The sequence below is a fragment of the Palaemon carinicauda genome, chromosome 31, assembly GCF_036898095.1.
Source record: "Palaemon carinicauda isolate YSFRI2023 chromosome 31, ASM3689809v2, whole genome shotgun sequence".
Lineage (NCBI taxonomy): Eukaryota > Metazoa > Arthropoda > Malacostraca > Decapoda > Palaemonidae > Palaemon > Palaemon carinicauda.
In genome coordinates, this window is record NC_090755.1 from 13361025 (window position 1) to 13387738 (window position 26714).

Below are 26714 nucleotides of genomic sequence, written 5' to 3' on the forward strand. Positions count from 1 at the left end.
TGTTCTATGCAGAGTTAGGTGCAGGTTTCATAACACTACCTGCGGCTACCAAGAAATGTTTGACTTCATGCACTTGTTTCGCGTAATGCTTGAAAAAAACACGCGAGGATTTCCAGCCTGTGAAACTCTTGAGGCTTTCGAAATCCATACTCTGAAAGAAATTCAGAGAAGATGCGACTTTTCTAGGATCATGACCTGCGGGTGTACTGTCAGGATCCGCTCTGCGAATGAAGTAGGTGATCTCTTTGCTCTTAGTTGTTTCAGTGACAGGTCGCTGCCCGATGTTTCTCCTTTGAAGAGTTGGCCTCCACCAAAGTAAGAAGTTCTACGAAGATAGACCTTGAGGCTCTCTACTGGACATAGAGAGACATCTTCTTTCAGGGGGCAGATTCTCCAAGGGCCCCATCTTTTGGTGGGTAGTTCGTTTTTAGCGAGAAACGTCGCATCCGGGAAGAGGGTAAGGTCTCCTGAGTCTGTAAACAGAATGTGACCCTCGTCCCTTGATAATGCCACTATTTCGCTGACTCGGGCTCCTGAAGCAAGAGCAAAAAGAAATATAACCTTTTGAGTCAGATCCTTGAGAGGGCACGAATCGTCCAAACTGGAGGCAAAATGGAGCACCTTGTCCAGAGACCAGGAGATAGGTTTTGGTGGGGGTGCTGGGCGTAGACGAGCGCATGCCTTCGGCAGTTTATTGAAGATGTCGCTGGACAGATCAATCTAGAAGGCGTACATTAGTGGTCTAGTCAAGGCCGATTTGCAAGTAGAAATCGTGTTGGCTGCTAATCCCTGTCCATGAAGGTGAATGAAGAAGGACATGCAAAAATCGATGGTGATTTCCGTAGGATTTTTTGCTTTGACGAATGAGACCCATTTTCTCCAAGATGATTCGTATTGCCGTCGTGTGGATTCGGTCTTGTATTCCTCGAGGAAGTCTAGACTTTTCTTCGAGATCCCAAACCTTCTCTTCGCGGCTAGGGAGAGAAAATCATGAGATGAAGGTCCCTGACTTTCGATGATGAAGCGAAGACAGTCGACTTCTGTACTTGCTGGGAGAGAACTGGGCCCGGGAGAGGGTTCAGCGTGGGTTGTAGCTCCAGGACTAGGGGGTACCAGTTGCTCCGGGGCCACTTGGGAGCCACTAGGGCCGCTGTTCCTTTGAAGGTTCTCAGTTTGGAGAGGACTTTTAGCAGAAGGTTGATGGGAGGGAACAGGTAGATCCTGGACCATCTGTTCCAATCCAGTGACATGGCGTCCACTGCTTCTGCCTTGGGGTCCTCGTACGGGGCCACATATCGAGAAAGTTGATTGTTGTCGCTCGTTGCGAAGAGATCGATCTGGAGTTCTGGGACTTGGTGAGAGATGAAGGAGAAGGATCTTGCGTCTAGAGACCATTCCGACTCTATCGGGCTTGTTCGAGATAGAGCGTCCGCCGTCACGTTGCGGAATCCTTGTAGGTGAACTGCAGACAGGTGCCATTTCTTCTTCTCTGCCAGACGGAAGAATGTTAGAAGCACCTGATTTATCTGGGGCGATCTTCAGCCTTGGCGATTGAGACATTGAACTACCACCGAGTTGTCCAGGGTCAGACGAATATGGATCGAGGGAGGCGGGGAGAGTTTCTTCTGAGTTAGAGGGACCGCCATAGCCTCCAAGATGTTGATGTGAAACGTCTTGAATAGGGGAGACCATGTTCCTTGAGCCTGTTTTTGGTGGGAGTGACCTCCCCAACCCTCCAGCGAAGCGTCCGTGTGGATGTTGAGTGATGGAGGTGGGTGTTGAAGAGGGATGGACCTTTTCAGGGCCTTTGCTTCCGACCACGGCTTTAGGAGAAGCCGAAGTCTGTTTGGGAGCCGTCTCTTGAGGTCTCTTCGAGCGATGGATGCGGAACGTCTCCAGACTCCCGCGGCATCCATTAGCTGTGCACGCAGCACTGGGTTTGTTACTGAGGCGAACTGTAGAGAGCCTAGAACTCGTTCCTGCTGACGTCTTGAGATCCGTTTGGATTTCAGCAGTCGCTTGACAGACCCTGCTATTTCCTTCCTTTTCTTCTGGGGGATGGAAAGGCGGTGTGACTGAAGGTTCCACTGGATTCCTAACCCTTGGAACTTCTGAGCTGGAGAGAGGCGAGATTTCTTCGCGTTTATCTTGAATCCCAGGTGTTCTAGGAACTGGGTAACTTTGTTGCAGGATCTTAAACAATCCTTGGGCGATGGAGCCCAGACCAGCCAGTCGTCGAGGTAGGCCATCACCTGGACGCCTCGGAGGCGAAGCTGTTGAACGATGGCGTCTGCCAGCTTTGTGAAGATCCGAGGGGCCACGTTGAGGCCGAAGGGCATGGCCCTGAAGGCGTAGCTTTTCCTTTGGAGTCGAAATCCTAGGTAGGAGGAAGCGTGGTGGTTCATTGGAACGTGCCAGTAGGCATCCGCCAGGTCTATGGAGACCGTGTAGGAACCTTGAGGCAGTAGGGTCCTTATCTGTTGAAGAGTCAGCATCTTGAACTTGTTGTTCGCTATGAACTTGTTGAGGGGGGATAAGTCTAGAATGACTCTGAGTTTGTCGGAGTCCTTCTTGGGGACGCAAAACAGTCTCCCTTGGAACCTGGTTGACTTTACCTTCCCTATCACCTTCTTGTTCAAGAGATCTAGGACATATTCTTCCAGAAGGGGGGTTGATTGTTGGAAGAATTGCTGGAAGGTTGGGGGTGGTTGAGTCCAACTCCAGCCTAGACCCTTCTTGACGATGCTGTGTGCCCAGGAATCGAAGGTCCAACGATCCTGGAATTGGCGGAGTCTTCCTTCCACCGGAAGCACTTCGTTGCTTCTGGTGTCCCGAGGGTTTACTGCCTCGGCCGCTAGCTCCCCTTCCTCCTCTGCCTCTGGAGGGACGGCGAGATGCGTCTCTGCCTGCACCTCTGTTTGAGCCTCTACCTTTGGGACGAAAGGTAGTCGTCTGTTGCTCGAAAGCAGGGGTGAAAACCGGCGACTGTGACAAGACCGGTTGGGTGACCAGCTGAAAGGTCTGCTGTGGCTGAGCTGCCACTTGGGGAGTAGCGGATCCCGGAAACTGCCGTCTCTGTTGACGTTGCTGGGGTTTCGGCTTGGAGGATTTCCTCTTAGGCTGAGGGCCGTCGTTCTAAGAGGATTTCCTTTTCTTCAACATGCCCCACTTGTGGAGAAGGTTCCTGTTCTCCGTGGCGGCCTTGTCGGTGATCTCTTTCACAAGGGAGGAGGGAAAGAGGTGCTTACCCCAGATGTTGGAGGAAATCAGCCTCCGGGGTTCGTGTCTCACTGTGGCACTGGAGAACACGAATTCACGACAGGCTCTACGAGCCTTCATGAAGCTGTACAGGTCTTTTACTACGGTCGCCAAATGTGTTTTAGCGAGCACCAAGTAGTAGTCGGGGACTCTAGTGTCACCGGCCATGACGTCGAGCTGTACCTGGAGGGACATGGATGCGGCGAGCCTTTCCTTCGTGTCATGTTCCCGATGAAGGAGATGGTCATCAAGTTTTGGGAGGTCTTCATTAAACTGACGGCCAGCTACGTCAGGTTCTAGTTTCCCTACCACGAATGTATGCTGGACATCTTTCCAGTGTCGAACATCGGGGAAAGTAATCAGGGAGAAGGGTCTGCACTCCTCCAGTGCAGGGAAAGGTTTTCCTTCTTCCACTGCCTTGTGTACCGCAGTGAAGGCCTTTTCCATGAAGGGGAGGATCGCATCGTCTGGTGCGACGTAGGTAGGGCGCTTCTTGCTAAGCGCCGGAAGTTTTGAGCAGGTAAAACCCCTACTTTTTACAGTATTGGCCAGCATAGCCTGGGCCTTCGGGAGATCGAACACAATCACCTCCTTCGGTTCGGTCTCTTCTTTAGAGGCAGGTTCGGATCGAAGTCGGACGTAACAGTCCGGATAAGCCTCAAAACTCGGGAAGAATTCCACTTCTTCCAGGACAACTGAGCCGATCTTCTCACTGATGAAGATTCTGCCTGTTGTAATTGGCATGTGCTCGGCATACCTCCAGGGGTTGGCGTCCGAGCATGCCGGGAGGTCCTTAACCGAAATCCTTTTCGGTTGCTTTGAACTTCCCATGGTCCTGATGTATTCGTGTGTCTCACGGAGTTTCTTGTCCATGAGAGCTTCGAGCATTCGGAACATCTCCTGGGCGCTGGATGGGATGGGGTCCGGGGTAGCGGAGGTAGACGGGAATGATACGTCCGTCAGTGTAGGAGTCGGTGTGGGGGTGGAAGGTGGAGCGACCTCCTGCTCCGACTCGGTGTATTCCACTTGGTCTTCCTCATAGTCCAGTTCTTCGGCCATGAGGTTCCTTTCCGTGTTCTCCGACACTTCCGACATACGTTCCGCGTTGTCAGTATCCAGACGGCACTCGTGCATGGACTGGGCCATGATTACATCAGGTTCCACCATTATCTGGACGGTGGGGATCTGATCCTTGGGGACCACAGAGTCTGGGGATGCCTTCGGGAAAAGCAAGGCCCTCAAGTCTTCAGTTCTTTTGGAAGCCACGCACCCACTTGCGTAGCTTCTCTCGAGAAGCGTCCCTAACCTCCGCTGAGGGAGGATTATTGAACGCCTCGACCAGGCGGTCCTTGCAGACTGTACAGTTCTGCGGGTCCCAAAACTTCAGATCGCCTTTCTTGTTGGCGCAAGGGGTGTGGGTCCTACGAGCCGTGTGCCCGTAGAAGTGCAGGCGCTTCACTCCACAGAAGCCGTGGTCGCATTTCACGTACTCCTCCTGTAAGAGAAAGAGAACATGAGTATGTGGAAGTCATATCAATGACTTATATTCTAAAGTTAAATATTAAAAGGTTAATTTTTAACTTAAATTTTTGTGATATAAACATTGTGATGTTTGAGAGTGGAGCGGGAAATGAAGTAGATAGACACATACTTCATGTAACCCGCCCGGCTGGTTACCGTAACCTTATCCATAGGCAATTTGTTTGTGACCGAGGACACAAGGCAGAATTCTTCATAGATTGCCAGGGAGGCAAGGGGAATTCTAGTAGGAATTGCCAAGGATATAAATCTAGGACTGAGACCACTCAGACCATTGAATTGGGGATATAGAAGACCCCATAGGGTAACGGTTTCCGGCAACCAGCCGTGCTAAGATACACACGTCATGTTGGAAAATTGTGATATGCAAGAAGACAGCACGGCTACTAATAGAACGGTAAGACAATACCTATCTATTTCTGTAGTCAAACCATCTGGTTGCAAGGTAGGGCTATCAGCATGTGTTGATAGCTAGGAGAAGGGGTGCAAGTCTCTTGGCGCCTCCGGAAAGCTCCGGCAGACCGGCGGTACGCCGGAGGCCGCTCCAGCAGAGTTTCTGGCATTAGGGAAGACAATAGAGAAGTCAGGAGTAATGCCAGGATGGCGGCCGCCGGTACAACGGCGGCACACCGGCGGGAGGCGGCGGCTCCGGCAGCCAAAGGTTGCCGGCTTGGTGACAGGGACAAGGATGAGCTATAGCAGAACCGGACCGCCGGCAATGGATGCCGGCACTCCGGGGCCGGTCCGATGGACGGACGACCGAAGCTAGGAGGTATGAGGGTAGGCCATCGGCTGTGCGCCGACGGGAGGCGGCAGCCCTCCGGCACACCGAGAACTGTCAGCCACAGGGGGCAAGGAATGTGTCACCAAGGGGGGAGGTCGGTATCACCGACAGTAGAGGCGGCAAGGGACCGGCACCAGGACAGTGAAAGAGACAGAAGGAGGGATGTAGGGGTACGGACATGAACCCCAAGGCATCCCACCTGAATGGGTGTACCCATGATAGGGGCTAGCCCTATCACGCAGTGGCAGGAGGCCGCAGGCGGCCGGGAGCCAGTGTAGCCCAAGGTAGGGCTAGGGAACACCCAAGAGGGGGGAGAACCCCTGCGGACAAAACGCATCCAGTGGCTAACCCCATAGGACACTATGAAGGGTATATGTACCAGAGCGGACTGCACACAGGGACTCAAGGTAACGGGACTCAAGGTAACCCTATCACTCCACCCTAAGGAGGAGTTGTAGGACAGGGGACAGATGGGTATAGGCTAACCTAAGTATAGGCTAGGCCATACAAGAGATAGGTGGGGAGGGGAGAAGAAGGGTCTTCCATAGGGGAGGTTCTGTACCAAAGCGGCCACCGAGGAAGGGAGGACGCTCCCTAGCCTAAGGTAGGCAGCCTGGCTGAGAACGGTGCATGGGTACCGTTTCAAGCAGGGCACAGAACTAACTCCCCCAAGCCTAACCTAGAGCAGGGATGTTACACCCTGAACCAGGAAGGTTGGAAGACGTATCGCAATTGCAGGGAAGGTCAGGTAACCTAGCCTCAGCAATAGAGGAAGGGCAGGCCGTTCCTCATTCTCGGATGCAACCCTAAGGGGGGATCATTCCCTTAGGGAGGACAGAGAAGCGATAAGTACTCTGGTATGAGCTTGATCCCCTTACGTGGTAGGGGGAGCAAGGCTACGCAGAGGGAATGCCCTAAGGCAGGGGGTGAAGGGAGCATATAGGGGTCCTACATTTAGGTTAGGTTAGAAAGGCACACTATCAAACCTATCCCCTATATGGTCCCTGAAGGCGAAAACACTTGCATCACAGTAAACAGTATCATAAAATAATGCCACTATCTTCATAACTAAACCTAGGATCACTGTAATATATCATGCATGAACACTGATGATAGGCACTCTGGCCTAGGGGCTAGGCTAGCGAACTGGTATGGGGTCATGCGATGACCGATAAAAGAGCGTCAAAACACGATATATAAAGTTCCTAGCTATGAAGACTAAATAACTAATAGTATCGATTAGTTAATAAGGCCGGAGAAGCTGTTGAGGCTAGCTAAATAAGGCATGCAAAACAACAGCGACGCCATAAAATGGCGGGTCCGGTAGCAGCACAGCTCTGCCAAAAAACATAAAATATCTCGAAAAGTAAAAGTTACTTTAAGGTCAGAGCTTATTTAAACAATACTGGAACCTTGTACTCAACTTTCCAGAAGAAGGCGAGGCCGAGGGTAGAGACATGGCTAAGATGCAAGTCGATGAATTAAGCACAGGGAAAATCCGTCTTAGTAAGGCAAGCTACTATGCGAAGGATGAGGACGGACGTGACGTCATTTAGCAATGGCGCCCGTTTGTTTACGTATCGAGTACCAAAAGTAGCCTCGGACGAGATTAGCTGTGGAACGGCTCCCCAGCTATTCTCCGCCCCTACACATCGAAGTGTTAACTCTGTGGGGTGCAGATAGCTATGTGGCGCGTTAATACATGCGTCCCCTGTTGATATACGATGTCTTAAAGGGAAACCTTTAGGATACTCGCTCCAGAAGTTAGAATTCTGTGATAACCTGTGGTTAAATTCTCTGGGAATATCTAGTAGTTATTTACCCAAGGAAGCTACCAAAAAGGAACCTTCCATCAGGACGCCATGGCTTGAGCTCAAAAAAGAATAATTCCATTAAAACTCTGTAACAGTAGTTTATTTCCTATGGAAGGGTGAAATAAGACCCATATGATAACGAAATTTTCTATTTTATTCAAGAAAATTTGCAATAAAATAAAATACAGTAAATAATTTAAAGCAAAATTATTGATTGACAAACATAGACTAAGGACTGAAAAAAGATGATGATGTGGAATCTGAAAGGGAAGAACTTGCCTTTACACACATGAGTTCCAGGGGAACTATAGTCTTTGAAAGTCACAATACACTTCATGTCCAATAAACATGTGGCACACGTGTTAGAGTCTATGTCACTTCACCTTGTGGGAAAACAGTCTTTTTGGGCTCAGGCCATGTCGTGCTGATAGAAGTTCCTTCGTTAATAGCTTCCTAGGTTATATTTGACTACAGTCATATATCCCAGAGAATTTACCAAAGGTATCCAGAATTCTAATTCCTGGAGCGAATATCCCTTGAAGATTTTTAATAAGGGACATCGCATAAAATCAGAGGACGTATTCTTGACATGTCTCATAGCTATCTACACCCCTAATAGCGTTTTCACTTCAAGGGGAAAAAGTGGCAAGAATATAGGAGAGCCGTTATTAAGGCAACACTCCTACTGTACTGTAAATAGGCGCTGTTAAATGTTGGTTTGTTTGTCCTATGAAAACGCACCCAACGTTCGTTTACGCTGGTAAGTGTAGTTTGTCCAATGAGAACGCACCCAGGTTTGTTGACATTATCGAAATAGTTGATTTATTGAAAAATATGTTTATTTGAAAGGTTGATATGTTATTATGATTGGGTCATTACAATTATAAAGAGTAATCCATGTGAATTGTGATTATATTGTGAAAACTGTATTAATTTCCCGAGTGGATGGGAGCCGGGACTTCCCCTCTCCCGTTTTCGTCACATATTTGTATTTTTTTTACCTTTGGGGAAGCTTTAACGAGAATAAAAGTAAGAAATTTAGAATTTGCTGGTTAAATGGATTTGTCTTGTCTGTATCGCAATGTTATCTATTTTTTTTATGTGAAGTTTTCTACAAAAAGGAACCATGGGACCTGCGTGCTCCCCCAAGCTTTGTTTGAATCTGTAGTAGAGGGCAGAAAGGAAATAAAGAGAAAACGGAAAGGTCGTTTCCTTTCTCCCGGAGTTTATTTTTTGAGTATTACGAGAAAATTGAGGAGGCTATGCCTCAAACTGAGGGGCTAATGGCCCACATCCAACATGGTGCCCAGACCCGGGAATCAGATGAGAGCGAGGCTGAATTTACTGGATTCCCCAACGTAAATCAACTTAGGAGAGCAGTGCTGCAGAGAGAGAAGGCAACAATATGGCTGCGTTGTGCCTCAGAAGATTTGACCAGAGCCATGGCCGGTAATCCGACCTGGCATGAAATTACAAGTCTCGTAAAAGACTACGATAATAAGAAGGCCGACTGGGAAGAAATAATTCAGCGAGACCAGAATTCTATAGAGGATGTTGATGAGCTCCAGAGAAGAATACTTGAAGACCACCATTTTCTGAAAGAGGTAAGACAAATCCGTACTGAAGCAGCAGCTACCTTAGAGAGGCTGGGCAAGGACAGAAACTTGGTTGCTAATAGGTCCAGTGAAGATATTAATTCAGGCAGTGAAGCCGGTAATGAGGGTTTTAGTGTGCAATTGCCTAAACTCCAGCTAGTGAAATTTGGCGGGAAAATAACAGAGTGGCGGCCATTTTGGGACCAATTTATGGCACTTGTGGACGATCAGCCTATGCCTCTTGTTTCCAAATTTATGTATCTTCAATCTGTTTTAGAGGGTGAGGCTAGGGGTGTACTACAGGGCCTCACCCAAACAACAGCTAATTACAAGATAGCCTGTGAGTTGTTAGAAGAAAGGTATGGCGATCCAGAAAACATTATATCAGCTCACCTTCAAGCCCTAATGCAACTTAGCTCATCTAGGAGCGCAAGGACTGAAATTCACACGTCCTCTTTGCGGAAATTACAGGATGAGTTAGTAGGCCATGTGCGCAGTTTGGAGGCCCTTGGAGTTGGAGGTGAACAGTACGGGCGGATCTTGGTGCCTATGATCCTTGCTCTGTTACCTCATGACATAAGGTTGGACTGGTCGCGTAGTGGACGGAAAAGAGGAGATCTCGACGGATTGCTGAAGTTCTTGCAACGAGAAGTGGAAGGCAGAGAGAGGGCAGAGGCTATCAAGAGACTAAGCCTTGGAAAATCCGAGGAACCCAGTGTAGAACGACGGACTAAAAAGCACACTCCCAGTTCAGCCTCTGCCCTTCAAACTTCATCAGAAGAAAGTGGTTCGAAGACGTTTTGCGCATTCTGTGGAAAGCTGCATCCCAGTGAAAGGTGTTTAGGTATAACTAAGCTCCCCCTTGCAGAAAGAGAAGAAGCCGTGCGTAATCGGCGTTTGTGTTTTAAGTGTTTATCTAAAAGCCATTATGCCAAGGCCTGTTGGGCTAAGTGTTCAAAGTGCAAGACTGGGAATCACAACTCCCTTGTATGTCGGAGATCTGAAACGAAACCCTCCGTAACAGCTAGTGAAAATAACCCTGTAGTAGAGGGAGTGCAAGAGGGGTCAAATTCTGTGACCCATGTGGGGGTAGCACCTTGTGAGGTGAAAAACAAGGTTAATTCAAGGTGTTGTGTATTGCAGACGGCCCAAGTCAGGGTAGTAGGCCATCAGGGTATCACATTTGCTACTGTAATGTTTGATACAGGGTCAGATAGGTCTTACATTTCAAGGGAACTGGTCAAACGGGTCAAGCCTAAGTGGCTGACTTCTGAGTATTTATCATTTTCTGCCTTTGGTGGAGGGAAAGCCTCTAAGGCAGATTTGTGTAGTATTTATGAAATAATGAGTGTAGGGGCAAATGATCACAATTATAGTTTTAAGGTTGCTGAGATTGATGTAATTTGTCCTCCGTTATCTAGGTCCAAAGTGGACCCTAAGTGTTTAGAACCTTTTTCTCACCTTAAGTTGATCGATGAGTATGGATCCCATCGAAATTTACATATTGATATGTTGATAGGCCTTGATTTATATTGGAAGATGATGATCCCCAACCAGGTTATGTATAATGAAGGGCTTGTGGCCCAGGAGACAATTTTTGGTTGGATTTTGTCCGGATCCTTTAATAGGTCTGAAGGTAATATTGGTGCAAGTGTACAATTGTTAGCAATTGAGAATGTACAAGAGTGTAGTTTGAGTCAATTTTGGGATCTAGAGTCTGTTGGCATAAAACCCAACGAACTACATTCTGAGGCGATGAACCCTGACCCAGTCTTGGTTCAATTTGAGAATTTGGTAAGTTTTAAAGAGGGTCGCTATGAAGTGGCCCTACCATGGAAATCTGAGAATATGAAATTAGATTTGATCAATAATGAACATCATGCTTTGAGAAGATTGGAAGGTCTCTATAATAGGTTAGGTAAAAACCCCTGTCTGCAGGAAAAGTATATGAAGGTGTTTAATGAGTATGAAAAGGAGGGTATTATTGAAGAAATTCCTTCCCATCAACGGGAAGGTGGGTATCCTATATTTTATTTGCCTCATCGGCCTGTGGTACGGGAAGGGAGCCTAACCACCAAGGTGAGGCCTGTTTTTGATGGATCTGCACGTGGCAGTAATGGAGTATCTCTGAATGATTGTTTAGAAAGTGGTCCTTCACTCAACCCTGATTTAGTTGAGGTGTTGTTAAGATTTAGAAGGTGGAGGGTGGCCTTAACAGCTGATATTACAAAGGCTTTTCTTCAAATAAAGGTAAGAAGGGAGGACCGTGATGTTCATAGGTTTTTGTTGAAAGAGGGGAACAATGTTAAACATTTCAGATTTATAAGAATGCCCTTTGGTAATAAGAGTAGTCCATTTTTATTAAATGCCACCTTAAAATTTCATTTAAAGAAATACCCTCTCACAGAGGTGGTTTCTGAACTGTATGAGAATCTTTATGTAGATGATTGGCTATCTGGGGCTGATAGTCCCGCAGAAGCAAGTTTAAGATTTGAAGAAGCCTATGGTATCCTGCAGGAGGCTGGTATGTCATTGTCAAAGTGTACGTCTAATTGTAAGACTTTAACCATAACTGAAGGTTCTAGTGAAGAGAGTGTCAAGGTTCTAGGCCTCCACTGGGTATCCTCCCCTGACTGTTTTACCTTTAAGGTTGAGAACCTGGACCCCTTTGGAGATATTGTTTGTACCAAAAGAAATGTGTTAAGCCTCATAGCTCGGTGTTTTGATCCCTTGGGGCTCATATGTCCGTTTGTTATGCATGCAAAAATACTGTTTCAAGAAATCTGGAGATTAGGTTTAGATTGGGATGAGCTATTACCCGAGGCTATGCAAGGCAGAGTTAAATTATGGGTTGTAGGATTTTCTGTGCTTGAGTCATTTAGAGTAGATCGGTACTTGTTTTCTGAGTCACCCTTTAAGGAAATTCCTAATGTTCAATTCCATGCATTTAGTGATGCTTCAGAAAAGGGTTATGGTGCTTGTGTTTATGTGAGAGTGCCTGAGGGGGATAAATTCAAGGTATCGCTGGTTGTTGCAAGAGGCAAGGTAGCCCCTATAAAAAGGGTTTCCCTTCCTAGGCTTGAATTACTCGGAGCCCTGTTATGTGCTAGACTCGTTGTGTTTGTGACGTCCGCCTTGCAGCTGGGTAAAGAGGTTTCTGTTCAATGTTGGACGGATTCCACAGTAGCCCTAGCTTGGATAAAGGGGGACCCCAATAGATGGAAAACCTTTGTGGCTAACAGGGTGGTTGAGATTCAACATTTGACACCTCCTTCATGTTGGCAGCATTGTCCAGGCAAGGACAACCCAGCGGATCTTGTATCTCGAGGTGTTTTTGCTGAGCAGCTTTTGCAGTCTGATATTTGGCTGAAGGGTCCTCCTTGGCTCTGTTCCTCCCCGCTCCCTCATCAGGAAGGCAGGGGGGCGGACATTCCTTCAGAAGAGATATGTGATACTGACACAGTTTGTGTTGCAGTTGAAAATGAGCCGCCCTTATTTGAATTCACCCGATGGAGTTCCTTTACAAAGGCCCTTAATGTAGTAGGTTGGGTACTGAGATTTGTTGGGAATTGCAGACCTTCGTCCCGCAAATTAAGTGGACCTTTAACCTATGGAGAATTGACGAAGGCTAAGGTACAACTGCTGTACTTTGTGCAACGAGAGGCCTTTGCAAAGGAAGTAAATGCTCTGAGTAGATCTCTCCCCCTCCCAAGGGGTTCTTCCTTGATTAAACTTGATCCTTACCTAGATGAGGATGGGCTACTGAGAATAAAAGGGCGCTTAGAGAATGCAGACTTGAGTTTTGAGAGTAAGCACCCTATAATAATTCCTGGTACCCACATTGCTTTACTGTTAGTTCGTTTCCAGCATAGGTTGCTCAAGCATGCTGGTGTTGCTACACTTGTATCCACTTTACGAAACAGTTACTGGATCATTCGCCTTCGTCAGATTGCAAAGAAGGTTTGTCGAGAATGTGTGGCTTGTCGGCGTTGTGATGCCTCTGCTTGTTCCCAGCCTGTGGGGCCACTTCCCGAGTTGAGAGTTAAGTCGGCTCCTCCATTCACGGTTACAGGTCTGGATTTTGCTGGTCCTTTATTTTGTATTGATTTTCCATCCAAGAAATTGTATATACTTCTTTTTACCTGTGCTGTCATTCGAGCTGTTCATTTAGAGCTCACCGAGTCTCTTTCGGTTGTTGATTGTAATTTGGCCATTAGACGGTTTGTAGCTAGACGGGGTGTTCCAACAGTGTTCTACTCTGACAATGCTAGAACCTTTGTGAGTGTCTCCAACCTGTTAAGAGAACATTATGGCTCGTTGACGCCCCAATGGAAGTTTATTGTACCTAATGCTCCTTGGTGGGGAGGCTGGTGGGAACGCCTCATTAGATCTGTGAAAGTTGCACTGAGGAAAACATTGGGCACTAATTCTTTGTCCAAGAGTGAATTAGAGACTACACTTCATGAGGTGGAAGCTTGTATTAATTCTAGACCCTTGACATTTGTAGGTGAGGAACCTGATATCGCAAATCCTCTTACCCCTTCCCATTTCCTAATTGGCCGTTCTGCAGGTTTTCAGTTAGAGTTAGTAGATGATCCAGACTGTGGTGTATCCTCAAAGGATTTGTGTGTAAGAGAAGCTGTGCGTCTGGGTCAGTTAGACAAATTTTGGAGAATATGGCAGACTGAGTATCTTAGAAACCTGCCTTGTATGGTGAAGGGGTTCAAGCCAAATTGTGACCTTAAAGAGGGTTCTGTTGTACTAGTAAAGGATGAACGGGTGCCAAGGTTAAGGTGGCCTCTTGGAGTTATTACAAAGTTGTATCCTGGAAAGGATGGGGTTGTTAGAAGTGTTGAGGTTAAAACCAAACGTGGATTTATATCCAGACCTGTGCAAAATTTGTATAATCTAGAAATAACAGATTTGAAGGGTGAAATGGGTAGTAATTCCCAGGAGGAGAGACTTGAGAATCTTAGACAGGAGCCTGTAGAATCACCCTTAGTGTCTAATGTTGGTAAGTCCCGAAAGGGAAGACCTATTAAGGTTCCTATTAAACTTGACTTGTAGATTGAGGTAATAAGATAGCCTTGGAAGGCTCTGATGATGATAGGAGTGTTGAGACACTCCTATGGTGGGGAGGATGTTAAATGTTGGTTTGTTTGTCCTATGAAAACGCACCCAACGTTCGTTTACGCTGGTAAGTGTAGTTTGTCCAATGAGAACGCACCCAGGTTTGTTGACATTATCGAAATAGTTGATTTATTGAAAAATATGTTTATTTGAAAGGTTGATATGTTATTATGATTGGGTCATTACAATTATAAAGAGTAATCCATGTGAATTGTGATTATATTGTGAAAACTGTATTAATTTCCCGAGTGGATGGGAGCCGGGACTTCCCCTCTCCCGTTTTCGTCACATATTTGTATTTTTTTTACCTTTGGGGAAGCTTTAACGAGAATAAAAGTAAGAAATTTAGAATTTGCTGGTTAAATGGATTTGTCTTGTCTGTATCGCAATGTTATCTATTTTTTTTATGTGAAGTTTTCTACAAAAAGGAACCATGGGACCTGCGTGCTCCCCCAAGCTTTGTTTGAATCTGTAGTAGAGGGCAGAAAGGAAATAAAGAGAAAACGGAAAGGTCGTTTCCTTTCTCCCGGAGTTTATTTTTTGAGTATTACGAGAAAATTGAGGAGGCTATGCCTCAAACTGAGGGGCTAATGGCCCACAATCAACAGGCGCCAAATCGCCACCTCGTGGCGCCATCTAGCCATTCTTTCCCTTGTAGCTTTGCTGACCGGTGTTTATCCCGTGTTATCTCTCGCTATTTTGGATTTATTTCGCTGCTATGATGTCTTCACCAGCTTTATCTGCCTCTGGAAAGTTAAGTAATATCTTTGAATTGTGTAAATGTAAGCTCTTGCCAGTTTTACTCCGATTGAGATCGTAATTAACGTAACAAGAGCTGTTGCCAGCCGGATGGCGTCATGGACGCGGTCGCTCTTTTTGTACATTTAGTTAGCCAAGAACGACTTTCCAGGCATCGCTTGCTTCTTAACTTTAGCTATTTAGCAATTTAGCTAGGGATTTTTATATGATGTCCTTGTTGTTGTGAATTTGGCTAAATATTTTGAGCCTCATGAGTGCTAGGCTTCCTAGCCTAGGCACTTTCACACTTCATGCATGATATAACCTTCCTGGTAAAGTTTTACTGAAGCTCAGGCAATATTCTATACATTTAAGATATTACTGCATTCAATTTTCCTCTTACAAGATAGTATATGAGAGAGTTTCGGTGAACGATTCTCACTGCTCCTAGGCTACTAGCCTAGGGGCTTTGGTATACTTTCATACATGTCCCCAATTGCTCTTGTATTGCCTTTTAAGGGGAGACTGACACCTCCTAAACCTTTCAAGCCAATACCAATCTCCTGGTGGGATTTAAGAGCAATTCCTCTCCCTCTGACTAGCCTAGGCTACCCTCAGTTAGATTTACCCTGAAATGAGTTCTGGCAAATCTTTACTGAGACGTCCCGTTTCTTTCTCTTAACCACTGAGTCTGTTTCGAGCCTAGAACGGGACATCAGAGTAGTTTTTCTGTGTTCGGCATCCGTTCGACTGGTGAAATGATTTCCCAGGTTGGGTTAGGTTGCCCTAACAGGAGGCTAGACCTCCCTAGGCCTTACCCGGGAGGTTTTTGTATGACAATTCCCCCTCTTGGCCTAGCAGACAGTCCTGTGCTGGTAGATCTTCAGCCGAAGAATTGAATTCTCCCCTGCCGAAGATCTCTGGTACGAGATTCCGTTCCCTTTGAGATTGCGTCCTGGGTGTCACCTTCTCACCTAGACTAGCCCAACCTGGGGAATTGAATTCCCCTACCATGAGGTTGTCTTCTATGGGATCAGAATCGCTCAGGTAGGTAGTACCTTCGGGTATTACCTCACCTATAGGACCCTTGTCCCTCCCCTTCTGTCCTTTTTGTGTTGGCCTAGCCTTCACATACCCTGGCCGTTGTTCTACATTCGACCCTATGGGTAGTCTGTAGGATTGGCCTGGGGTCTCTTGCCTGCCGACGGCTGAGCCGGCTGCCAGCAGGAGCCCCCATCTGTCTTTGAGTGTTCTTCAGCCCTTCCTTGGACTGCCTTCCATGCTACCAATATGGATGGGATATGGTTGGATGGGAGCCCGAATCTAATTCCCCCTTCCATTTGAACCCTCATTCCGGATGTAGGCCGGCAAGGCCGAGCCTTTGCCTTCCTCCATCCTTTTTTTCCTTTGCCTTTCCCCATTCTGGGCCAACTGCCAGCAGCTTACAGCTGCCGGCAGCCATGTTGGACGCCTGCCGGCAGTTAGCTCTGCTGCCACTTGCCTTGGGCGCCGTTGATCGACGACCAAAAGCAATAGGCATGCTCTGACCAGCTGCCGGCAGCCGGCAACCCAAAGTCTAGACAGTTTATCGCCGGCTGCTGCCGGGTCCTACTTGATAGAAGGTCCCTCTGGCTGCCAGCGACCTGCCGGAAGACACAGCAGTCCTGGCGGCATGCCGCCCATCACCCTGAAGGCAGTGCTTGCCTTCTATACCCCAGAACACGCCGGCATGTGCCGGACGGCACGGCAGTACTGGCGGCATGCCGCCGGCAGTCACTGCCATAGCCCATACAAAATATTTTCCAACCTACACGGTGCTCATGGGCAGCCCATTGAGAGACCATCACAATTAAGAGAGCGATTCTCTCTGCCTTTCTAATGGTTAACAACCATTACCAATTCCCCAATATTGAATAAAGAAGACAGTGTTATGTAGACACCTTATATCCAAGGATATTCTTCCAAAATTCATTAAGAATTTAGTATTCAATATTGAGGGAGGTCACAGCAATGGGCTGGACAGGAGACACAGTAGGTGTCTTTTTCTTCATCTAGCTTACCCTATCCTAAGCTAAATATTTTTGAATAAATATTTATGATGAAATCTGAGAATTTCACCGAATACTTATATGCTTTCTTTCTTTACAGGAGGAGCATCCCGAGTGCGAGAACAACTTCTGCAGGGTCCGCAGTAGGAACTTCTGCGGCCATGACATGTGCAGGGCCCACGCTCGCTGCGCAGTCACGAAGGGATCTCTTAAATACTGGGACCCACAGGTATGTACTGTTTGTGACAAACTTGTTAAAGAGGCTTTTGATGATCAAAAGTCTACAGAATCTAGGGATGCAGCAAGAGAGACACCTCTGGCCCATATCTTTCTAATGAAATGATGGCTTGTCTGTTCCCTAGGGCATCTTCGGATGCAATTATTCCCCAGGCTCAACCCGAGATTCCCCTTGTCCAGATTACGATAGAATCTGTCGTTTCGGATGCCTTGCAGGGCATCCAGCTTGAGGACAACAAGCCGGTTGTCTCAGAGGAGACCGAGCATAATCTCCTCGTTGAAGAATTGTTACAGGAGGATGACGTACCCCCTGAAGGCGAGACCGAGAAAGCCGAAATGATTTCGGTTTCTTCTGCGACGGTGGCCGAACCGGTGCCTTCGACCTCTTCTTCTGCCCCCCAATTGGATTCGATCACGAGCACGTTGCACTCTCTTCTTTCCATGTTCCAGGACATGCAAAAGAAACCGTCGGAGAAGGAGGCTTCTCTTCGGACGGAGATGCACCAGCTCGTGGCGACGCGTTTAGCCCCGAAGAAGCTAAACATCAAGGACCTTCCTGTTTTCTCTGACGTCAATCCTTGGAGATATGCTGAGCATAGGCCGATGTCAGGGGGGAAGATCTTCCTCTCCGAGAAACTGGGCACTGTCCCAGTGGACGATGTTGAGTTCTGGCCCAGCAAAGGGGCCTACCCGGATTGCTATGTCCGTCTGAGGACGGAGCCTTCGTCCAAAGAGACACAGCCAAAAGAGGTCATCGTTTTTTACCTCCCCAAGGCCCAGGCCTCGTTCTCAAACACCTTGAAAGAGAGGGCCTTTACTAATTCCAAGGTGCCGGCTCTCAGCAAAAAGCACCCTTCCTTTGTTGCTGATCCCTCTCGTGCCTTCCCCTTTATGGACAAAGGGTTTAAGGCTGCCTTAAAGGCAGTGGAGGCAGGGAAACCCTGTCCTACACTCGAAGAGTGTAGACCCTTCTCCCTCGCTTTTCCATCGGATGACAAGGACTGGAAAGATGTGCATAACACTTTCACAGTCGGGAAGCTGGAGGCAAACATTGCCGGATGTCAGTTCGGCGAAGACCTCCCCAAGCTGTCGGACTTTCTCCTGCACAGGGAGCAGGAGACAAAAGAACGTCTTGCCGCCTCTATGTCTCTGCAGACAGGACTAGAAACGATGGCAAGCATATCGGAAACCCCAGATATGTACATGGTCTTCGCCAAGGCTCATTTGGCGACGGTCACCAAAGACCTGTTCAACTTTATCAAAGCCTGTAGGGCTTGTAGAGAGTTCGTGTTCGCCTCGGCTGCAGTGAGGCACGAAACGAGGAAGCTGATAGCTTCCAACATCTGGGGAAAAGACCTCTTCCCAAGCGAAGTGGTCAAAGAGGTCGTGGACAAAGCCGCTTCGGAGAATAGGAATCTCCTCTCCAAGTGGGGCTTGTCCTCCAAAAGGAAGTCTTCCGCTGACGAGGGTCCCCAGCCGAAACGACCAAGAGTGCCCTCTCGTCCTAGACAACAACAGCTTCCCATGGCCACGGTGCAACAGACTGTAGCACAGCCAACCACCACCTTCCAGCTGGTTTCCCAGACGGTAGTGACACAGTCGCCAGCCTTCACTCCAGCTTTTGAAAGGCAGTCGACGACTTTCAGGCCGAAGTCTCGAGGTTCCTTTCGAGGATCCTCTAAGCACCCCTCCAGAGGCAGGGGCAACAGAGGTGGATGTGGACGTGGCCAAGGAGGTAAATCCTCCAACCAGCACTCCAAGTGAGATGCTACCGGTAGGAGGGAGACTTCTTCTCTTCCAGGATCGTTGGACCTTCGATCACTGGGCCCACAGCCTAGTCAAGAATGGACTGGGGTGGAGTTGGAACACAACTCCACCCAACTTCCCTCAATTCTTCCAACACTCAACCCCCATATTGGAAGCATATGTTCAGGAACTCTTAAACAAGAGGGTTATAAGAAGGGCAAAGTCCATCAAATTCCAAGGAATGCTATTTTGTGTTCCGAAAAAGGACTCGGAAAAGCTCAGAGTCATTCTGGACCTATCACCACTCAACAAGTTCATAGTGAACTACAAGTTCAGAATGCTGACGCTTCAACACATAAGGACCCTTTTGCCCAAACGGGCATTCACAGTCTCCATAGACATGACGGATGCGTACTGGCACGTACCAATCAACCGTCAGGTTTCCCCCTACCTAGGGTTCAAGTTACAGAAAAGACAATACGTCTTCAGAGCCATGCCCTTCGGCTTAAACATAGCCCCAAGGGTATTCACCAAGCTTGCGAATGCAGTCATTCATCAACTACGCCTAAAGGGAATCCAGGTAGCAGCCTACCTAAACGACTGGCTGGTGTGGGCAGCATCCAAGGAGTGCACGCAAGCCTCCAAGGAAGTGATCCAGTTCCTGGAACACCTGGGATTCAAGATCAACTTGGAAAAGTCTCGTTTTTCTCCAACTCAGAAGTTCAAGTGGCTGGGTGTCCACTGGGACTTACAGTCACAATGCCTTTCCATTCCATCAAAGAAGAGGAAAGAGATAGCGGGATCTGGCAAGAGACTCCTTCAATCTGCCCGGATATCAAGAAGGCAACAGGAGTGCGTGTTGGGGTCGCTCCAGTTTGTCTCAGTGGCAGATCCAGTGTTGAGAGCACAATTAAAAGATGCATCAGGAGTTTGAAGAAAATATGCATCAAACGCTCGAAGAGATCTAAAGAAGCCTGTACCAAATCGTCTGCGATCCCTACTCAAGCCATGGTTGGAGGTCAAGAACCTAAAGAAGAAGGTACCCTTGCAACCACCTCCACCGTCAGCCACCGTTCACACGGATGCCTCAAGAGAAGGGTGGGGAGGCCACTTTCATCATAGGAAAGTCCAAGGAACCTGGTCTCCTCTCTTCCGAACCTTCCACATCAACTTTCTGGAAGCTATGGCAGTTTTTCTCTCGCTGAAAAAACTGAAACTTCGCTGCTCGATCCACATTCGCTTGGTCCTAGACAGCGAGGTTGTAATGTGATGCCTCAATCGACAGGGCTCGAGATCGCCTCATCTGAATCAGGTAATACTGGCCATCCTCCGTTTAGCGGAGAAGAGATGGCACTTGTCAGCAGTCCACCATCAAGGATTCCGCAATGTGACGGCAGACGCTCTTTCCAGGTTCAACCCAGTAGAGTCGGAATGGTCCCTAGACGCAAGATCATTCTCCTTCATCTTACGCAAAGTCCCAGGACTGCAGATAGACCTCTTTGCAACGAGCGACAACAAGAAGCTACCCCGGTACGTAGCTCCGCACGAGGATCCCCTAGCGGAAGCAACGGACGCGATGTCTATAGACTGGAACAGATGGTCCAAGATATACCTGTTCCCTCCAACCAACCTTCTGCTTAAAGTCCTCGACAAGCTGAGATCCTTCCGCGGGACAGCAGCAATAGTGGCCCACAAATGGCCCAACAGTGTCTGGTTCACCCTGGTAACGGAACTACACCTGAAGCTGATCCTGTTGCCGGACCCACTTCTGACTCAGCAAGTGCAGAAATTGACTCTCCGCTTCATCAATGAAGTCCCAGAACCTTCATCTCATGATTTTCTCACCTTGGCAGTCAAGAAAAGGTTCGGGATTTCAAAAGACAGTATCGACTTCTTAGAAGAGTACAAGTCAAAGTCAACAAGACAATATGAGTCTTCCTGGGAGAAATGGGTCGCCTTCGTCAAGGCAAAGAAACCTAAGGAGATTTCTACGGATTTTTGCCTGTCCTTCTTCATCCATCTCCATGAACAAGGTCTAGCAGCCAATACGATCACTACGTGCAAATCCGCCCTATCCAGACCAGTGTTTTATGCCTTCCGGGCAGACTTCTCTAACGAAATCTTCAACAAGATTCCAAAAGCCTGCGCTAAACTTCGGCCCGCAGCTCCACCTAAGCCCATTTCATGGTACCTGGACAAGGTTCTTCACTTAGCATCAACTCTGAACAATGAAGATTGTTCGCTATAAGGACTTGACTCAAAAGGTGATATTCTTATTTGCACTAGCCTCGGGAGCCAGAGTCAGCGAAATAGTGGCCCTCTCGAGGGATGATGGCCACATTCAGTTCACAGACTGTGGAGAACTGAACCTCTTTCCGGACCCAACGTTTCTCGCCAAGAATGAGCTGCCCACTAAGAGATGGGGTCCCTGGAGAATCTGCCCTCTGAAGGAAGAAGCATCCCTCTGCCCAGTGGAATGCCTTAAGGTCTATCTTCGTCGAACTTTAGACTTTAAGGGAGGTCAGCTTTTCAGGGGAGAAACATCAGGTTCAACGTTATCCTTGAAACAGATAAGGGCGAAAATCACCTATTTTATTCACAGAACGGATCCAGACAGTACACCCGCAGGTCATGATCCGAGGAAAGTCGCCTCGTCCCTTAATTTCTTTCAGACTATGTCGTTTGAAAGCCTTTGCGCTTATACTGGATGTTCTTCAAACATTACGCGAAGCAACTACAGAAAATTAAACATTTTGTGGTGGCAGCAGGTAGTGTTCTGAAACCTGCCGCCTGACCTCTGCAAAGAACAGTGCACTATTTGGGACTTTCTAGTGAAGGGTGTACATGATAGACTCTTAAGGTACATCATGTGAGTAATGTGTCTAGTGTCGACACTATAAGACTGTTCTAACTACACAGGTGACATTCAGCATAATAGACCAACACATGTGCCATGCATATTTATATGCATAGTGTTCCTTGTAATAACAGAATACATAGTGAAATCTTTACATATTTCCCACAGAGTGGCTTGTGTTCCCTTTTTCAGGTGAAACTTTATTTATTTCTGTTATTACCAATTATGCTCCTATGCAGATTCATTCAGCATCAACTGAAATTGTAATTGATTGTTACAACCTTGATTTCTATTTTTACTTTTGTAATAAACAATAGTAGGAATCTTTGCGTCTCATTTCACCCCAAATATTCTAAACTTTATATATATATATCAGAGCATCTTTGATCCTATTACTATCTAGGAAAACACCAGGAACTGAGATTATTACTGTTCCGAGCAACCAGGTAAGGACTTATTGTACTAAACTGTCTATCTTACTAAACTAAGGTTTCCTACATGCGTATAAACCTGTCTGTCTCTATCAACATCCAGACTCGGGAGGTTCTTCAGTAACCTACACAGATCAATTCCATCTAGGTACAATCTATGCTTTAGGTATATGACGACACTAATAAACAAACTGTTTGCTAGTCTGTTCCTTGAACTCACAATCCTCGGGGTTTTTCCTAAAGTCTACCCAGACTCTTCCCTGTAGGGGGCAGGAAGCACTGACATCTGATATGATCAGTTGAGTGACGTTTTAACGGTAACGTCAAGTGTCTCTAGGTCCGGAGGGCCAAAAGGAAAACTTATCTCAAGATGAATGGCACTAATGAAAATCCACAGATACATTAATGCTCTGGTAAACTTCCATCAGCACCACATGGCCTGAGCCCAAAAAACAGATTTTGAGCGATGCAAAAAATCTATTTTTGGGTGAAGTAGCCATGTCGTCCTGATGGACCCGCCCTCCTTTTGACAAAGGATAACGATTCCCTCCCTAATATACTGTATCTGTTACACCTACAAAGCAACAAAGAATGACTAGATGGCGCCATAAGGCGGCAGGGTGGCGCCTATTTACAGTACAGTAAGAGCGTTGCCTTAATAACGGCTCTCCTATATTCTTGCCACTTTTTCCCCTTGAAGCGAAAACTCTATTAGGGGTGTAGATAGCTATGAGACGTGTCAAGAATACGTCCTCTGATTTTATGCGATATCCCTTATAAAAATCTATTCTGCTTGAAGGCCACCGAAGTTGTTACAGTTTGAACTTCAAGCGTCTTGGCCTTTATAAAAATTGCAGTCTGCCTTACTGCAAAGTGCATGAGCCTCTTAATTAAGAGCCTGATGAAGAATGAAAGACCATTCTTCGACATCTGTAACTAGGACTTTTAGACCGAGCACCAAAGAGCTTCCGACTAGCCTCGAAACTCTTTCGTTCAGTTCAGATATAATTTCAGGGCTCTTACTGAGCAAAGGACTCTCTCTAACTCCACGCCAGCCACATCCGAAAGGTTCGGAATCTCAAAAGCCTTGGGTCAAGGTTAAGAAGGGCGTTCGTTCTTGGCGAGAAAGCCTAACTGCAATGAGCAGATAGCTTTGTGATCTCGAAAAAATCAATCTTCATCGTGAGGTCCTTAAATGAAGCTGAATGTTAGGGCTCAAATCTGTCATTCACAATGTACTTCAGGACAATATTCAGATTCCAAACTGGTGAATCCTATAGCCGTTGCTTTGATGTTTCAAAAGATTTGAGAAGTTTCTGTAGGTCTTTAACATTAGAAACGTTCAAGTCTTTGTGCCATGAATACGGTTGCTAACATACTCTTGTATCCTATGATGGTAGAGGATAACAGAATTGCATTTCCTTCGAAGATGTAACAGGAAATCAGCAATCCGAGTCACAGAAGTACTGGGCGAGGAAAGAGAGTTGACTCTGCACCCCTCTCTAACCAACCTCGTACCTAGATTGTTAAATCTTGATGGAAGAAGTACTCCTTGCTCCTGCAATAGCTCTAGTTGCTTCCTTCGAAAAAAAACTCTAGTTCTTGTGAGTTTTTCGATAATTCCACCATGTAACACGTTTTGTTTATATGTATTTTTTTATGTTTATATATATATTTTGTGCTACTGAACTTAAAAATCACATTAGTTTTGCTGTAACATCGATAGTTTTTAACTTATTCTAAATTCAATATTTTCTTGTTATGTATGCAATTTCTCTTTCCCTATTTTAAGGATAATTAAAGAACATTTATTATTTTTTTCATATATTGAAAATTATATAGGCAGTACAATATTAGAACAAAAGGCATTATACAGCTCTGCATTGTAAATACTTTGATAGCTCCTCTTTTATGATCAGAAGTGCTTGGACGATCGAGATTTTCTAGAGTGCATATTTTCATCTTCTCTCATTAGAGACCATATGTAATCTCCCATCATAGCAGTATTCCATCGTCCTTGATATCTTCTTTCCATAGTTGCTATGTCCTGGTGAAATCTTTCACCCTGCTCTTCACTGACATCACCCAAATTTTCTGGGAAGAAATCAAGGTGAGAATGCAAAAAATGAATTTTCAAGGACATACGACAACCAAGCTTCCTGAAGTTCTCAATAAGTTTTGCTACCAGTTGTTTGTAATTAGGATCTTTGTTATTTCCTAGGAATCCATGGACTACATCACGAAATGCACACCAGGCTTCTTTTTCAATTTTTGTCATCGCTCTTTCCAGTTTCTCCGACTTCAACATTGTGTTTACCTGGGGTCCAACGAATATACCACCCTTTATCTTAGCCTCAGATAGTTTTGGAAACATAAGGCGAATTTCCTGAAAAGCTTCTCCTCCAAAATCCAAGGCTTTCACAAACTGTTTAATCAATCCTAGTTTAATGTGAAGTGGGGGCAATAAAACTTTGTTGGAATCTACTAGGGGCTCTCTGTGAACATTTAACATTCCCGGCTGCAGTTCCATTCGTGGGGGCCAATGAACTTTCTTAAAATGATCATCATCAGCTCTGCTGTCCCATAAGCAAAGGAAACATGAATACTTTGTGTATCCCCCTTGCAAACCAAGCAAAAATGCGAGCATCTTGAAATCCCCAAACATTCCATTTGAATTCATCATAATTTATTTTATTAAGAAGCTGTCTGACATTTTCATAGTTTTCTTTCTTTTGTACTGAGTGTGCAAGAGGCAAAGATGGATATTTGTTTCCATTGTAGAGTAATACTGCTTTGAGACTTCGTGTTGAGCTATCAATAAACAGCCGCCAATGTGTAGGATCATGCTTGAGTCCAAGAGCAGTAAACAAACCAGTTACATCCTTACAATAACACAGATCATCACTAATGTCATAGTAAATTTCAAATTCTTCATGTCGTTTCCGGTACCCAGTTATCCTGCAGTCTTGTCCTAGTAGATTCCATTCCTTCAACCTTGATGAAAGAAGTTCAGCTCCTGACTTAGTAAGACCTAAGTCCCTAATTAAATCATCTATTTCACTCTGATTTGGAAAATGAGGCTCCAAAGTCATTCTTGGTACGAAAACTTCTTCCATTTCTTGGTTGTTGCTACTTGCTGACCCTTCAGATGAAATATCCATTCCATCATTTACCTGGAAAGAAAGAAATAAGCACATATAGCAACTTCAACAAAGACTTGAATAAAATTAGTACTTAGGAAAATTAATGCAGAGTAAATACTCAAATTAATTAAATGAAAACTTTTTGGAGAATATGATAACAATACTTACATTTTCTGGTGGCTGTGGTACTGGTAAGCAGTCATCATGTGGGACAGGTGCTCTAGATGATGGTATGTCTGGATAATGAAGAGCTTGTCTTCCTTTCACTTTTCTGTACTTTGTCACATCAACCGTGCAAAAAAAACAGTCATCGTGATGGTTCTTCGGTTCTCTCCATACTCTAGGAATGGCAAAAGGCATTACTCTTCCTGTACCTCTTAGCCATCCTTCTAGAGTAGAACGGCAGCTTCCACATATCACATGAGGGGCCCATGGCTTGTCCTGATCACCCATGGGCATTCCGAAATAGAGTCTGTATGCTATCCACAATTTGGCACCTTTCACAATTTTATGTAATACTTGTTTTTTTCCAATATAATATCCACACACATAGCAAAATGTATCTGGAAAATTTTTACATCCTCTAGTAGCCATCTTACTAAGTAAAGATATCAGAAATAGACCTGAAACAAAATTTGACTCATTAGCGCTGCTCCAGTTGTTCCGTCATTTTCCTGGCAATGAAAAACTGCCGAGAGCACGACACACTACCTCACGCCAATGCTGCTTGCCAATAACTGACTGTACCGACAGGCGGGGAAAAATCACGCATGCGCATGAAGGTTCAAGGTCGGCTCATGCAAGCGCGCTTGATTCAAATCAGATTTTCCCAAGAAATAAGGCCGGTTACTTTTCTAACAGACCTCGTATTTTTGTAACGGTCGATGATACAGAAAAAATAATTACATTTTTGGAATGGCCGGAAAAAATATATTAATAAACAGTATAAAAATTAATATAAACAAAACTTTTGTAAAAAATTGTTACATGGTGAATCTGAAGACAGTTAGATGAAGAGCTTGGAGATTTAGATGGTACCTTGCAAGTAGGGTTGTTTGAGTAGATCCACTCTTAATGAAAGACTTCTTTGAGTGTCTACCATCCATTGCAGTACCTCTGTGAACCACTCTCTGATGGTCAAAAGAGGGCCACTAGAGTCAATCCGTTCCTTTCATGTGACACAAACTTTTGCATCACTTTGTAATGAATTGAACAGTGGAAATGCGTACAAGTCCACGTCACGAGCTGTTTGACGCTCAGGGTCGCATTCTGCTTGATGGTTGACATCGCGTCCCGATAGACGCTCGACGTCACGTCTTGCTGGACGCTCGACGTCACGTCTTGCTGGACGCTCGACGTCACGTCTTGCTGGACGCTCGACGTCACGTCTTGCT

The 26714-nt window shown here is 46.1% G+C and overlaps 2 protein-coding genes across 2 annotated transcripts in view; both read right to left on the reverse strand.

The window, feature by feature from the left end:
• LOC137624304 (2-(3-amino-3-carboxypropyl)histidine synthase subunit 1) overlaps nucleotides 1-26714 on the reverse strand; it is a 372750-nt gene that overhangs the window by 278699 nt on the left and 67337 nt on the right. The gene's annotated exons all lie outside the window — the stretch shown is intronic.
• On the reverse strand, nucleotides 24745-25823 carry LOC137625101 (uncharacterized). The gene is made up of 2 exons (XM_068356033.1): nucleotides 25489-25823; nucleotides 24745-25350 (listed from the first exon to the last, which is right to left on the reverse strand). Exons 1-2 carry the CDS (start codon nucleotides 25777-25779, stop codon nucleotides 24745-24747), a joined length of 897 nt encoding a protein of 298 aa, XP_068212134.1. The 5' UTR covers nucleotides 25780-25823.